Here is a 13,285-nt window from a genome sequence, read left to right on the forward strand (position 1 = left end):
TTGCCATTAATCCTGGAGCTCTCAGGGATATCTGTCCAGGCCAGCGACCTTGAAGAGACAATAATAGTATCCCATCACCAGCAAGCTTTCCCAGCAAATCAGTTTACGGGGCTTCCTGGTTGTCATACTGATGTAAAGTGTAAAAGACGTAGGGCGTATTCATGCAGTTCATTTCGATTATCATGTCATATCCCGAAACGCCAGTGTTTTATATGTACAGAAGTTATCAATCATGCGCCCATGCCATGCCATGCCACGCCATGCTCCGGGGTATATACAAAACTCCCTCTCTCCCTCTTCATCACTCTCCATAAATCGATCTATCCTCTATAGACAAACTCGGAAAAGATTATAAATGCCCTTTAACCAACGCCCCCAGCTGCTTCAACGAAAGGGGCTTAACCAGATACTCATCAACACCCGCAATCAACGCCTCCTGCTGCATCGGCGACGACGCAATCCCCGTGACCGCAAACAACTTCACAGGAGACAGGCCCATCTCGCGCTCGAACGCGCGGATATGCCGCGTTGCGTCGATCCCGTCCATCACAGGCATCGAGACGTCCATGAGCACGACTTTGAATGAGGACGGCGCCTCTTTGTATTTGTTTAGCGCGATTAGCCCGTTTGTTGCGGTGCTGTAACTAAAGCCGAGTTTCGTCATGAGTTTCGCGAGCACTTTGATGTTGATTTCGTTGTCGTCGACGATCAGGACGTTGTTTTCGCTCCGGGGGGGTGGGTCGGAGGGGGGCGTGGGGGGTTTGAGGATGTTGGTTGTGAGGGAGAGTTTGGGCGGGATGGTGAGTGAGTGCGGTGTGAGGTTCAGGTGGTCGGTGTTGGGATGGGGTTGGGGGATGCGGGCGTCGGAGGACATGGCGATGGGTTGCGGGGGTTCGGGCTTGAGTTCGAGAGCGGACTTGAGAGCCTGCATGACCTTGCGGGGAGAGAATCTGGGTTCGTTAGAGAGATTGAGCAATGGAAAGGGGGATATTGGGACTCACGGTTGGTGGATCCGAACGACCTGGCCTCTGCTCGCCAGGTCGTCGTTTGTGAGCGTCTGTACCCCCTCGCAGAGGCAGACGAAGCGCGTGGGCTTGCTCTTGACGAGGGACATGGATTCGTCGTTGTAGAGCCTCTTCAGCGCCTTTTCTTCGATGATGGCGACGTCGCCGGTTGCGTCGGCGAGGGATTCGGCGGATAGGACCTTCCAGCCGGGCTGGTCGGCAACGAGGTGGGAGAAGAAGCCCTGTAGGCAGATCTTGCGTTTCGCTGCTGGGCTTAATGTACCGGTTGGCTCCTCGGAGAGCTCGGGGTAGGCGTTGAACCCGATGAGTGAGAATACCGTCTCACTTTGCGGCAGCTGGTTGGAAACCAGACCAGACGGGGTAGCGATAGGGGTGTAGTCGGTGTTTGGTACAGGCTGCACGGGGATGAAGATGTCAACTTGTGTCCCAACGCCGACTTCGCTCTTGACGTCGATTGACCCATTCAAAAATGAAACGAGCTGCTTCACAATGCTCAGACCAAGACCAGCACCCTCAGAGAGGGCATCTTCCTGCGAGAAAGGCGAGAACAGCTTATTGCGTAAGAACTCCTGCGACATGCCTCGGCCGCTATCCGCGAAGCGAAGATGGGCAGTGACTGAATCTCCATCCAGAGGCGGAGCGAGTAGAGACGCGGAGATCTCTACAAACCCGCTGTCGGTGTATTTCAACGCGTTGCCGAGGATGTTCATGACAATTCGTCGCCACGCGCCTGTCATGGAGGTGACCTTCCACTGGTCCTGGTTTTCGAAGCGGAGGACCACTGAGAGATCCTTTTTGTAGTCCGTTGGATCAGAACCAGGTACAGGACTGCCAGTTGGTGTTGATGCGATGGCTGCGTGGCGCATGCCAGAGAAGACGCTGTTGACTACTTCTTCCACCAGCACGTCGAGGTCGAATGTGCTGACCATGCTGGTCACGGAGGAGGCGCTTTGGTTGAGAGAGGTGAGGTTGTTGATCTTTGCAAAGTCGAGAAGGTGGTTCATTGTATCCAGCAGGGTGATTCCACAGGTCTCCAGGGCCTTGACGATTTCTTGCTGGTCTGTTTGTAGTGGTGAGGAGGATAGGAGCTCTGCGTTTGCGAGCATACCGTGTAACGGCGACCGCAGCTCGTGACTGACCGAGGAGATGAGGTCGAACTTGGACTTTTCCTTCGCGGCCCAGTCCAGTCGGGCAATCTCTGAGATGATCGAGTCGCCGAATACCTTGAAGTAGTGGAGTTCTTCTAATCCAAGAGCCCGCTCCTGGTCGCTCTGCTTTGTCCACACGAACGTTCCAGCAAGCCATTGGCCCTTATTCCAATCCCACAGGGGAATGAAGAGCAATGAGCGTGCTTGGGGGAAAGACAGGGCCAGGCGCTTCGCCACCAGCTCAACCTGACTGCGCTCGGAGGATACGGTAGGATTGGTGTCTCCATCTGGAGCATCAACGAGGACATTGCCGGGAGATCCTGATTGAGACGGTCCATCCAGATGTAATACTCCACCTTGCGGAAGAGCTGTGATAAGCTGTTGCAGTATTGAGTCGGGGACCGCATAACGAGAAGCATCGCCATGCTCGAACGTGGTTAGCGCCAGACCCAAGCTATCGCATAGCGTCTCTTCCTTTTGATACGTCGGAAGCACCGAAGACTGACTCCGGGGTCTCGGATCGGCGTTTTTAGGGAGAGGCTCCCAGTCGAGCAGGTCACCTTTAGGCCGGACACTACCAAAAATTAGCCATGAAATATCTACTAGATAGAAACAACTCACATTCCAGAATTACACCGGCAAGCATCCACGAACATCACACCGTCCACGTCCATCGACTCTCGTAATAACGAACTGGCATGCGAAAAGATGTTGGCGATCCGTGTGGACAGAGGGACGCTGTCCTTCGGGTTCAGCTGTGGCGTGCTCTTCACACTCGATTCCGTCCGTGAAACACCAGGGAAGAACGATGTATTCTTAGGCGATGGCGCCTCTGCGACCGTCTTATTCGCCGGTGGCGTCTCCAAAGGTTCATGCAGCGCGACCGACAGCGATGTAGCATCAGTACTATAATCGCCTCCCTCGCGATTCGAAAACAACGGCGACGTCCCCCCGGTCGGATCGGTTGTCAATGACAGCTCGCGAATTGGCAGATGGTCAGGGTCAGCCGACTCTGCGGAGGAACTGCCGCCCTTGCGAGCGAGGTTCTTCGCCGGTGCCACGGTGGTCGACACATTCCCGGAAATCAAGGGCGCATTCCAGTTATCCGGGCGCTCTTTCACGAACGTAGTCAGCCCTTGCACGAGCAGGTCGGATCGTCGGTGATAGTGGACTGTTCGGACATTTTCGAGATGGTTGGCGATCGCATCAGAGACTTCCTGCAGGGCAGTGACCTCCGCTTCGCCGAAGGTGCTGCGCGGTTTGTTGTCCACCACGCAGTAACTACCCAGGATATGGCCTGATGGGCTGTAGATTGGCACCTCGGCGTAGAATCGAAAGTATGGCCACTCCGTCACGTACGGTCGCTCCTTGAAATAATCCTCGAGGGTGAAGTCGCGGACGATGTACCGGGAGCTGTTGGCCGTGACGTTGACGGTGTTTTGTAGATGTGGCACGTCGAAGCCCGAAAACAGCTTCACGGCATGCGGGCACACTCCGAAAATCAGATCCAGTGTCGTCACTCCTAGGTATAGGCCATCGTTGGGCGCGTGGCGGTCCCTGTCCCGCAGGGAGATGGTCGTTGTCGCCTCGGAGATGATATGTTGGTTTTCGCCGTCGATGAGGGAGACGAATGATCGCATGCACCCGAATTTGAATGCACCGAGTTGTGTAAGCGCCGTGAGGGTGATGTCCGACGAGAGATACGCAACCCCAGAGGCCTTTTCCTCCTCCGCGACGGGGGCGACGGGCTCCGGGGTGCCCTCAGAGAAGACGGAAGGCTGCCGGACGGTGCAGTAATATCTGTGATGATTGATAGCGTGTCAGTAACCTCACAGGCCATGCACGGGAGATATTGTCATGCTTACGGTGTGTTGGTGGAGGAAACAAACCTGGACAGCTCCCGGAGGCGTTTCTTCTCGGTGTCGGGCAGGGGCGGTTGTCGCAGCGCTGGAGATAGATATTCCTCCATTGCTTCGCCCCGGCAGCAATCAGATCATGTAGATTGAGATTAGACTTGCAGCACCTTCATTCGAGAGAAACGGTTGTCTTTGATCTTGATTTTTGTTCTGCTGTTCGCAGTGACGACCGATAACTGGAGCGGAGACCCTAGGCGAGGGGCGAGGATTATTCAGAATTGCAGCAGGGGATCGGAATCGGGACTATTGCCAGTGACGCACTAGCCCACAAATAACTCTTAGAAATCCTTGTTTCTGGAAGCAGAGCCCGTCTGTGAGTGGCAGACCGCTGCTGGTCTGGGCTGTTCCTCTCCACAGGAACAGCCACAGCCGGCCAAAACAGCGAGGGCTGTGACGTTCGAGGCGAGACCAGCCTCGTGCGAACGCCCGCAGGAGCCAATCAGGCTGGAATGGTTCGGCTCTCGGGATCTGCATCCCACGAGTCAACGGTCGAGATCGCACTCGCCCGTCTCGAAGCCTCATCCAGGCGTACTCTGTTCGTCAATGTTATTATGTGCACGGCTTGTCATTGATATTCAATCCAATGCTCATCAAAAATTCTTTAATTCAAGCTTATTATTGTCCCTCGGCAATCCCTCCCAGTTACTACGTCCAAGGCTAGCTCAACACTAAGAGAACCTTGTTCTAGGCCTCTCGTAGAACCAAACCATTGAAGAATACAATTGAAGTGCCAAAGCACCTATTATTATTGATGAGAATCCCACTCGCTAAAAATGTCCACGGCATCGAAAGAACGTTCTAGCCCACCGGTCTAAATCATGGTGGACACACAGATATATATCTGCAGCAACCCCACGATACGCTTCGCATATCACCACATGGTTGCCACTGAAGCTTATAACTCATACCGAGTAAAAATGGATTGGAACGCTAGGATCTCGATGCGAAGCTTAGGATGCGATCTGTAATCTGCGCTCATAGTGTGGCAAAACTAGGTGGTTCGCAGATACCCTTGATCTTGATCCCCGATCCCTAGGTTCACCTCGGTCTACCCGCTACCCAGCGACAGTTGAACCAATCGAGCGAGTGCTGCAGATGACATCTAGCATCTAAAGAGGATAGCCCTGCCTTGTTGAGATATCTCTGCGCCTCCCGGACTATATACATGCAGCTTGGTAAGAGGGTGTCTAGTTCAGCCAGAGGGAGGCTTTCGTGTACGGCTGAGATGTCGATGACGATTCTAGATATCGTCTCGAGGGCAGCACGCGAGGCATTGTGAGTTTCATCATCGAGAACCAACGAGCCGAGCTTTCGCCGATGGATTACAAAGAGAGCTCTATGCGGGGTCAACAGAGCCTCCAGGCCATAACTGCCGAAATTTAGGTCAACTACCTACCGAATGGCAATAGCGATAGCCCCGCAGTTTCTTTGAGAGCCGATCGGGAATTGATGCATCATTTCGCTGAGGAATAGTTGGAGCTCTTTGTCGAGGCTGTTGATTTCGTCTTGTTTTCCATCTGAACGTATCTGGATTGCTCGATCGAGGAGGCATGCAGCGACGGCAGCATTCCGAAATCCGGAGATCAGCGGATCAGCGCTTGCGCTGGAGGTGATATGGTCGGGCTTGAAGTGGTCGGAGTCTGAAATCGGCGAGAGCAGGGGTTGTGCTGTATTCGTTGCTTCGCAGAGGAATAGCCTGCTAGAGTTAGTCGGCTCTTGAAGATCCTTTGGACTAGAGGATGGAATCGGCACTGTACCGCTCACAGATGGATATGGCCCACCACGTATCATGCTGCTCGGCCTCAATATGCGAGGGTGTATCCGTCGCGATGTTATCTGGTAGGGACGTTGGACGCTTCAAGCCAGCTGCATAGGCCATTCGCGCATAAACCCCGATCGTCATTAGTGCTTGCTCTGGCTCGCCACAGGCATACTCGAACACGGCTAGCAAGACACCTGCCTGGATAAGATCTAGCGACGGCCTACAGAGCGTTTGCGCTTGACACAGGAGTGACTTCACAGAGAGGTAGTAACTGAAACTTTCAATACCAGGTGAGTCGGCTGGAGCTGGCGAACATGTGAGCAGTGACATGCTGAGGAGAAGCATAGCGAAGTCCGCCCGCGGACTTGCACCATATGAGAGCAACTGGTCGTGGAATCGGGATCTTGAGATCATTGGAACGAAGCTGTGTACGCCTTGGAAGTAGCAAACGCTCACTTCATCGAGATACTGCCCTGTGGCGGTGATGAGGTTTTGTGCCTGGTGACATAGTGCCAGCTCCGTCGAGGAGAGGGGATCTTGGAGAGGCAGCTGGGGAAGATATGTGAAGACGGGCTTGAGATACTGCTCAGTAGGTGGTTTACGCTCATTTGAAATGAGCTCAGCCTGTTGATAATTGCATTGTAGGCCTTTGCTACGAGGACTTAACGTGGGGTACGGTCTAGGGGTAGATGGAGTACGTACTTTGTGCAGTAGCCACAACTTGGCAACACCTTGTCACATTTCTTCTTTCTGGCCTTGCAGACTCGGCACACGCTGGATGCCTGAGCCGCTGCTGGCATTTCAGGGTCTTGACAATGAAATGGATGCCTGTATGCAGTTGCGAGTTCTCGAATATGCAGCGCGGGGTGAGGATTGTCAGCATTCTTACATGACTCGTGTGATCATCGAAAGAGGACTAGTGGCGGCCGACACATCCGGCGCGGCCGATAAAGAGCTAGTCCGATTACAGCAATGATCAATAGAACCCGACTGGAGTTGGAGTTGGAGTCAAAGTGAGGCTGATGTGGCATGATGATCATGGACTAAATTGCTCCTACGGAACACAACAAAGTGATTTAATATGTTCCCGTCATGACAGACAACCGACCCCCATCCGTGACCAAGATTGACCCGTTGGAGTAGCTTCCTGCCCGACTGGCAAGGTACAAGATCGCCCCAGCCATCTCCTCATCTCCGCCGAACCGCCTCGCTGGGATAAACCTCTGGTCGTCTGCAGCTTCAGTTTCTGGAGTGCGGCTCTGGATAAGCACCGAGGCTAGCTCGGATGGATAGACTGGAAAATAATGTCAGTTCGAGGTCTCATATGTGTGTCGAGCCAACTTACTTCCTGGGGCAATGGCATTGACACGGATGCCGAATTTAGCCAGCTGGGTGCTAGCATGTTTGGTCACCTGCATAATTGCAGCCTTGCTAGTTAAATACGGTGGCGACGAGGTCCAGTGTCGACTGAACGCCGAGATACTGGTAGTGAAGATGACCTGGCTCTGGATTGAGGGGACATTGCTACCCTCGGCGATAGGCTTGCCAAAGCCGCCAGATAGAGCTTTCTCGTTCCCTACCTCAAGCAACTCGAGGAATGCAGTCATAGTGAAGAACGCAGCCGTGATATTGAGATGTAGCGTTCTGGTCATTTCGTCCATGGAGAAATCGGTAAACAGCCTCTGTCGCAGCTCGGAGATAGACGCGTCGGGATGAAATCGTACTGGAGGTCCGATGTCACCGGAGTTGGCGACGACGAGGTTGACGTATCCTATTTCTGCAGTGATGTCGTCGACGACGCGTTGGAGATCGTCCTTTGACGTGACGTCGCATTGCTGGGCGATGATGCTGGGGTGTTCCGCCGCTGCCTTCTGGAGGACTTCGAGTCTGCGGCCGAGGATGTAGACTTTCCGTGCTCCGTTCTGTGCAAGTGCACGAGCCATTGTGAGGCCGATGCCTGGGGGTAGAGAGTTAGTTGGGGAGAGAGGTTGAGATATGTATTACTTACCACTGCCTCCGCCAGTGATAATAGCCACGAGTCCGTCGACGTGGAAGATGTTGCCTGCCTCGATTGAAGAAGCCATAGTCGTGTTGAGAAATAACTGGGAATTATGACACTGAGAGAGACCGGGCAAAAGTGACTATATATACATGAAATCTCCCCATTGTAGGAAAAAGGACAGGCATAAGCTGGCGGCCGCCGGCGGCCGCCACTACCAACCATGAGCCAACAGATTCAATCAATGCTCTTGAAGATACCCGCTGAGTTGGAGATCCAGTGCTCCTCTAGTGGCCCGTCAAATTCATCGATCTTCCTCGCACGCTTGGTTAAAGCCGCGTTCCAGTCTTCCTGTTCGATGGCGTTCCAGAGGTCGTCAATGGCCGGGGGCGGAAACTGCAACTCATCCACCTCAACTCGGTCACTCAGATTGCTGAACCTTCTACAGGTTCTGAACAGCGCTATATTGAATCGCTTTATCTCTTCGATGCACAACCAGATGTATGATGCTACATGGTCGTTACGGAACTGGGCTAGGATTGTAGGATAATGGAACATGCCGAGCTTTCTGCAGCTGTCTGCGAGAGTGGAGAGGAGTGTTGATGCAGTAGAAGGCAAAATCGGCTTGAAATCCGATCCTAGGGCTTTATCGTCGTTGGATATCGCGAAGAATAGGATGTGGAGTAGGATGGACTGGTAGAGAGGGATAGGCCACTTGCATGTGCCGGGGCATTCAGGTGGTGATATGCACTCCCATTTGCTCTGTCGCATGTTGTTAGTACGCCGCTTCTATGCGCCATAACCACTGATAGGAATATGTACCCTCTGTTGTAGTATGGCGGAACCCAAGACGCCGTGGAGCTGTCTGGCGGCCGAACGTGCGGCATCCTCTCCACTAAGCCACAGTCCAATAACGACTACAGACTGCACCACCAATGGAGTGTCTGCATGTTGCGTTAGGGTACCCCGATGGATGAACGTCCAGTGTGGGTCAAACAGCTCAAAGTACGTCTCGATCGCGCGTTGTTCGGTCGGTGTCTGGTTGAACCGGGGGTAAATTTGTCGCTTAGAAACCGGATTAGGATGGGGGGGTGCATCACCGGGAGCACTACATTGCGTCTGACGGCGAGAGCACTCGGTACATGGAAATCTTCCGTAGCATCGAGTTTTCAGCTCTCGACAGCTCTGACATGCCCGTATGCGGACAGTGGGTTCGTTTATGCCATGGCCTTGCCGGAGGTGTCGTCGAAGGGTGTCACTGGCAGTAGTTATTAATATTGATCGAATGATTGGAAATAGCTTTAGGGATGCACCGCACCTCCTTTTGAACTGTTTGTCGCATCTTGGACATTGGAAGGACTCGGTCTCGGCATGCTGAGCCGCATGACGTGTCAGATGCTCTTTTCTCCGGTATGTAGCAGTGCAGCCAGGGAAATGACAAATGAATGATCCTGCCATGTTGGAGTGAGTATGGCGATCAAAGAGCAAAGTGGGATACTCCAAGGGGTGGTTGAGAGCAAGTGGGAGACTCCGGTGGGTAGTCCAGTGGGAGGATCCGGCCTGCAATTGTCATCCTGCTTACCATTGCAATCAACCAATCATATTACAGTATTAATGAGGCCTCTGTTAAGTATAAGTATCGGCATCACTGACCCTTAAAGAATCCTGTTATCATCCATCAATACATCCTCTCAAGTATCATACCTCTCATCTACACGTTTCGCACACACCCACCGCAATGAAGTCTATCGTCAACGACCACAGCCCAGAAGGCCCCGTTGCACGCTTCGTCGACATCCCCATTCCGGAGCCCAAGCCGGACCAGGTTTTGATCAAGGTGGTTGTTGCTGGAGCAAACCCCAAAGACTGGAAGGGCCCCGAATGGGTGGCTGCGGGCCACATCATCTCCCCTATCCTGGAAGGAGCCAGAGACACAATCAACCAAGGCGACGACATTGCTGGCATTGTTGAGAAAGTCGGTGCTAACGTAACCGAGTTCAAGGTATATGTACCATAGATAATTATGACCGGCATTGCTGATAGTTTTACAGCCAGGAGACCGGGTCGCTGCATTCCATGAGATGTATACCCCTGGCGGTGCTTACGCCGAGTATGCGATTGCTTGGAGCCATACAACCTTCCACCTTCCAAGTCATACTTCCTTTGAGGGTGCGCCTATCTCTTTTATCAACATGACTCAGTAATTAATACCCCTATAGAAGCTGCAACACTCCCCCTTGCGGCGCTGACAGTCGCTGCATCCCTCTACGCAAACCTCGGCCTGCCATTCCCCTGGAGACCCGCTACCAACTTGACCCCTCTCATAATCTACGGCGCCAGTACCGCCGTGGGTGCCTTTGCGATTAAACTGGCCCAAAACAGCAACATACACCCCATTATCGCGATTGCAGGCAAGGCTTGCCCATATGTGGAAACTCTCATCGACAAAAGCAAAGGCGATGCAGTAATCGACTACCGTTCTGGCGTTGAAGCAACCATCACTGCAGTCAAAGGCAGCCTCAAGTCAGCGGGCCATGAAGATGTCTTTCATGCACTCGACGCCGCCATCGTCGCCGAAAGTGGTGAAGTTCTGCGCCAGACTGTCGCACCTGGGGGCCAGATAGACTTCGTCCTGCCGAATGATTTTGATGTTAGCCCAGCAGTCAAGAGTTATACCTCCGTCGGCTCCGTGCATAATATCCCTGGATATCCGCATAATGCGGAAATTGGATATGTCTTCTCGAGGTATCTGACCAGAGCGCTGCAGAATGGGACTCTTACTGGTCATCCTTACGAGGTGCGAGAGCGGGGGTTGGAGGGGGTCCAGCAGGCTTTGAGGGATCTCAAAGCAGGAAAGGCCAGCGCTGTGAAATATGTCTTCCGCATCGCTGATACCCCTGGTCTATAGAGAGAGCAGAGTGCCATAAGGTTTCTGTTTGAGCATGTGATATAGATCACGGTTGGTTTGTATAGAGCGGGTATATAGACCGTTCCACCGGTTGTTTGAATGCAGGCACAATGGAGACATGATAACAGTACAATTAGCCTAAACCACATGCCGAGCTGTGGGGAAATCCTCAGGGAATGCTTCTTCCTCGATATTAACAAGCCACTGTAGTGTCAAGTGGGAATGTAGATGCTCTCTCCGCTGATTGGCGGAATAACATGGATATCAGGATCGTATGTTCGCCTGCCCAAGCGAAATGATCTTCTTCAACAACTACTCTCTTCTCTTTAGCCGCCAGGTCCGCCTAAATCCTTCCCCGTTTGTGGGTTCAGATTCTGGAGTAGTTGTTGAAAATCCGGGGAGGCTCTCCAGCTCCAACTTCCAGGGCGAACGCTCATTGACGGAAGAATCTCGGAAGCGATGCTCTACCAAGACCCCGTTTAACCTCATTATCCTGTCTTATGGGAGCTTGGATAGAGCTTCGGCTAGAGGTAGGGATAAATTAGAGATGACGTTTGGAGATCGGCGTATAAAAGAACCATGAGCTGCACGCGGTCAAATAGAGAGATCAGCACGAACTCAACACCCTCTGCACTCAATTGCTAGTCGCCATGATTGCTAAACGGGCCCTCAGCCTCCTCGCGGCGTTTTTGGTCGCCTGCGACCCTGCTCTCACTCTCGCTCATCCTGGCCGCCCCGGCCGTCCTGATGTCCCAGCACGCCCTGACATCCAACCGAACCCTATCCAGCCGTACAAGGCCATCCCTCTCGATACGAAGCGCAACCCTCACAAGGTCTGCCATGTCAAGCCCGGACGCAAGGGAAGCGATGATGCGAAGCGTATTCGCGACGCATTGCGCAAGTGCAACAACGGCGGCACGGTTGTCCTCGACAAGGAATACAACGTCTGCAGCAAGCTCGACCTGCGTTTCCTGAAGCATATTGACGTGGCTTTGACCGGAACCATTAAATTCTGCGACGACGTCGAGTTCTGGCAGGACAACCGTTTCCAGTTCCACTTCCAGGATGCATCGTCCTGGTGGGTGTGGGGTGGTGAGGATATCCACCTGTATGGTCTTGGGACTGGTGTGATCCACGGAAACGGACAGACGTGGTATGACGCCTATGCTGCCAACGGCTCTCTTCATCGCCCGCTGCTATTCATCACCGATGGATGGCATGGCGGTTCAATCACGGGCATCAAGTACAGACAGTCTCCCAACGTAGGTATCCCCCCTCGGATCCATTGACTGAGCTGACAAAAACAGTGGCACAACTTCATCGCCAACAGCTCCGACATCCTCATCTCCGACATCGACATCTTCTCCCGCTCCGCAACCGACGCGTGGGCTTCCAACCTCGACGGCTGGGATACCTTCCGCTCCGACAACATCGTCATCCAGAACTCCGTCATCAACCACGACGACGACTGCGTCTCCTTCAAGCCCAACAGCACAAACGTCATCGTCCAGGGCCTGCACTGCAACGGCTCCCACGGTATTTCCGTCGGCTCGCTAGGAAACTACCCCTACCAGTACGACATCGTCTCCGACCTCTACATCTACAACAACACCATGGCCAACACGACCACCGCAGCCCGCCTGAAGGTCTGGCCAGGCGCTGAGGCTGAGAAAACCGGAAACCCGCCGTGGGTTGGTGGTGGTGGCGCCGGCTATGTGCGCAACGTCACGTACGACACTATGATTAACGATAACAATAACCTGGCGATCCAGATTAACCAGTGCTATGGCGCGAAGAATGCGAGCGAGTGCGAGAAGTACCCGTCCAAGGTGATTATCACGGATGTTCTGTTTAAGAATATTTGGGGGACGGCTCAAGGATCTGATGATCCTGTTGTTGGGCAGCTTATCTGCGGTTCAGAAGATGTATGTTTTCTCCCTCTTCCTTTGGGGCTATTAAAGACCTGCCCATACTGACGAGATGTATAGTCGTGCAATAACATCCGTGCTGAGAATGTAACCCTTACCAACCCCAGTGGTGAGCCGCCGCAGTGGGAGTGCAGGCACCAGGACGAGGAGCTCCTGGATCTGGATGGTGTTGGCTGTGTACCCGCATAATTCTGTTCTGTTTCCTGAGACTAGTCTAGTGCTTGTATGTTAGTTATTACTAGAACATGGGAGTACCTACATAAAGATTATTGGCTAGCTAGTCAACCTACCCCGCCTTTAGGCGCTGTCCTCTGACTTTTCCTAACGAACAACACCCTCAGTCCTCAGAAGAAACAAAAGATGGCACAAACATGGTGCGAGGGCGAGCTCACAGGTAATCCAGACATTGCGGGAAAAGGCGTTGTGGCCTCGATCATCACCACCAGTGTGCTCGGCATCGCCCTCTCCTTCAGTGTCTTCGTGCTGGAGGAATCCGAAGAAAGACCAAGACCCTCCAAGCTCCATCACGCCCTCTCCAAATCTGCCATGCTCCTTGCGGACACTCAGCTCGTCACCTCACTTGCCATCATCCTGTCCTC

General features: G+C 53.2%; 6 protein-coding genes across 6 annotated transcripts; 2 read left to right on the forward strand and 4 right to left on the reverse strand.

The window, feature by feature from the left end:
- Positions 1 to 349: 349 nt before the first annotated feature.
- On the reverse strand, positions 350 to 4,142 carry BJY04DRAFT_222774 (hybrid sensor histidine kinase/response regulator; the record flags this gene model as incomplete). Its single annotated transcript, XM_073717493.1, has 4 exons — positions 350 to 950; positions 1,002 to 2,747; positions 2,795 to 3,973; positions 4,039 to 4,142. 4 exons carry the CDS (start codon positions 4,140 to 4,142, stop codon positions 350 to 352), a joined length of 3,630 nt encoding a protein of 1,209 aa, XP_073566581.1.
- A 1,339-nt stretch (positions 4,143 to 5,481) lies between these two features.
- On the reverse strand, positions 5,482 to 6,651 carry BJY04DRAFT_222775 (Zn(II)2Cys6 transcription factor; the record flags this gene model as incomplete). The annotated part of the gene is made up of 3 exons (XM_073717494.1): positions 5,482 to 5,785; positions 5,847 to 6,503; positions 6,554 to 6,651. 3 exons carry the CDS (start codon positions 6,649 to 6,651, stop codon positions 5,482 to 5,484), a joined length of 1,059 nt encoding a protein of 352 aa, XP_073566582.1.
- A 201-nt stretch (positions 6,652 to 6,852) lies between these two features.
- BJY04DRAFT_139290 (SDR family NAD(P)-dependent oxidoreductase) lies at positions 6,853 to 8,101 on the reverse strand. Its single transcript, XM_073708651.1, has 3 exons — positions 7,860 to 8,101; positions 7,197 to 7,808; positions 6,853 to 7,145 (listed from the first exon to the last, which is right to left on the reverse strand). Exons 1-3 carry the CDS (start codon positions 7,933 to 7,935, stop codon positions 6,928 to 6,930), a joined length of 906 nt encoding a protein of 301 aa, XP_073566583.1. The 5' UTR covers positions 7,936 to 8,101; the 3' UTR covers positions 6,853 to 6,927.
- BJY04DRAFT_231378 (Zn(II)2Cys6 transcription factor domain-containing protein) lies at positions 8,088 to 9,308 on the reverse strand (the record flags this gene model as incomplete). The annotated part of the gene is made up of 3 exons (XM_073719518.1): positions 8,088 to 8,612; positions 8,673 to 9,108; positions 9,169 to 9,308. 3 exons carry the CDS (start codon positions 9,306 to 9,308, stop codon positions 8,088 to 8,090), a joined length of 1,101 nt encoding a protein of 366 aa, XP_073566584.1.
- A 237-nt stretch (positions 9,309 to 9,545) lies between these two features.
- On the forward strand, positions 9,546 to 10,767 carry BJY04DRAFT_231381 (zinc-binding alcohol dehydrogenase family protein). The gene is made up of 3 exons (XM_073719519.1): positions 9,546 to 9,852; positions 9,902 to 10,019; positions 10,070 to 10,767. Exons 1-3 carry the CDS (start codon positions 9,589 to 9,591, stop codon positions 10,756 to 10,758), a joined length of 1,071 nt encoding a protein of 356 aa, XP_073566585.1. The 5' UTR covers positions 9,546 to 9,588; the 3' UTR covers positions 10,759 to 10,767.
- Positions 10,768 to 10,928: 161 nt separating this feature from the next.
- BJY04DRAFT_199436 (pectin lyase fold/virulence factor) lies at positions 10,929 to 13,023 on the forward strand. Its single transcript, XM_073712774.1, has 3 exons — positions 10,929 to 12,020; positions 12,066 to 12,683; positions 12,747 to 13,023. The coding sequence occupies exons 1-3, from the start codon at positions 11,409 to 11,411 to the stop codon at positions 12,873 to 12,875; spliced, it is 1,359 nt and encodes a 452-aa protein (XP_073566586.1). The 5' UTR covers positions 10,929 to 11,408; the 3' UTR covers positions 12,876 to 13,023.
- Positions 13,024 to 13,285: the final 262 nt, after the last annotated feature.

This window comes from Aspergillus karnatakaensis (assembly GCF_047715665.1).
Source record: "Aspergillus karnatakaensis strain CBS 102800 unplaced genomic scaffold BJY04scaffold_63, whole genome shotgun sequence".
NCBI lineage: Eukaryota > Fungi > Ascomycota > Eurotiomycetes > Eurotiales > Aspergillaceae > Aspergillus > Aspergillus karnatakaensis.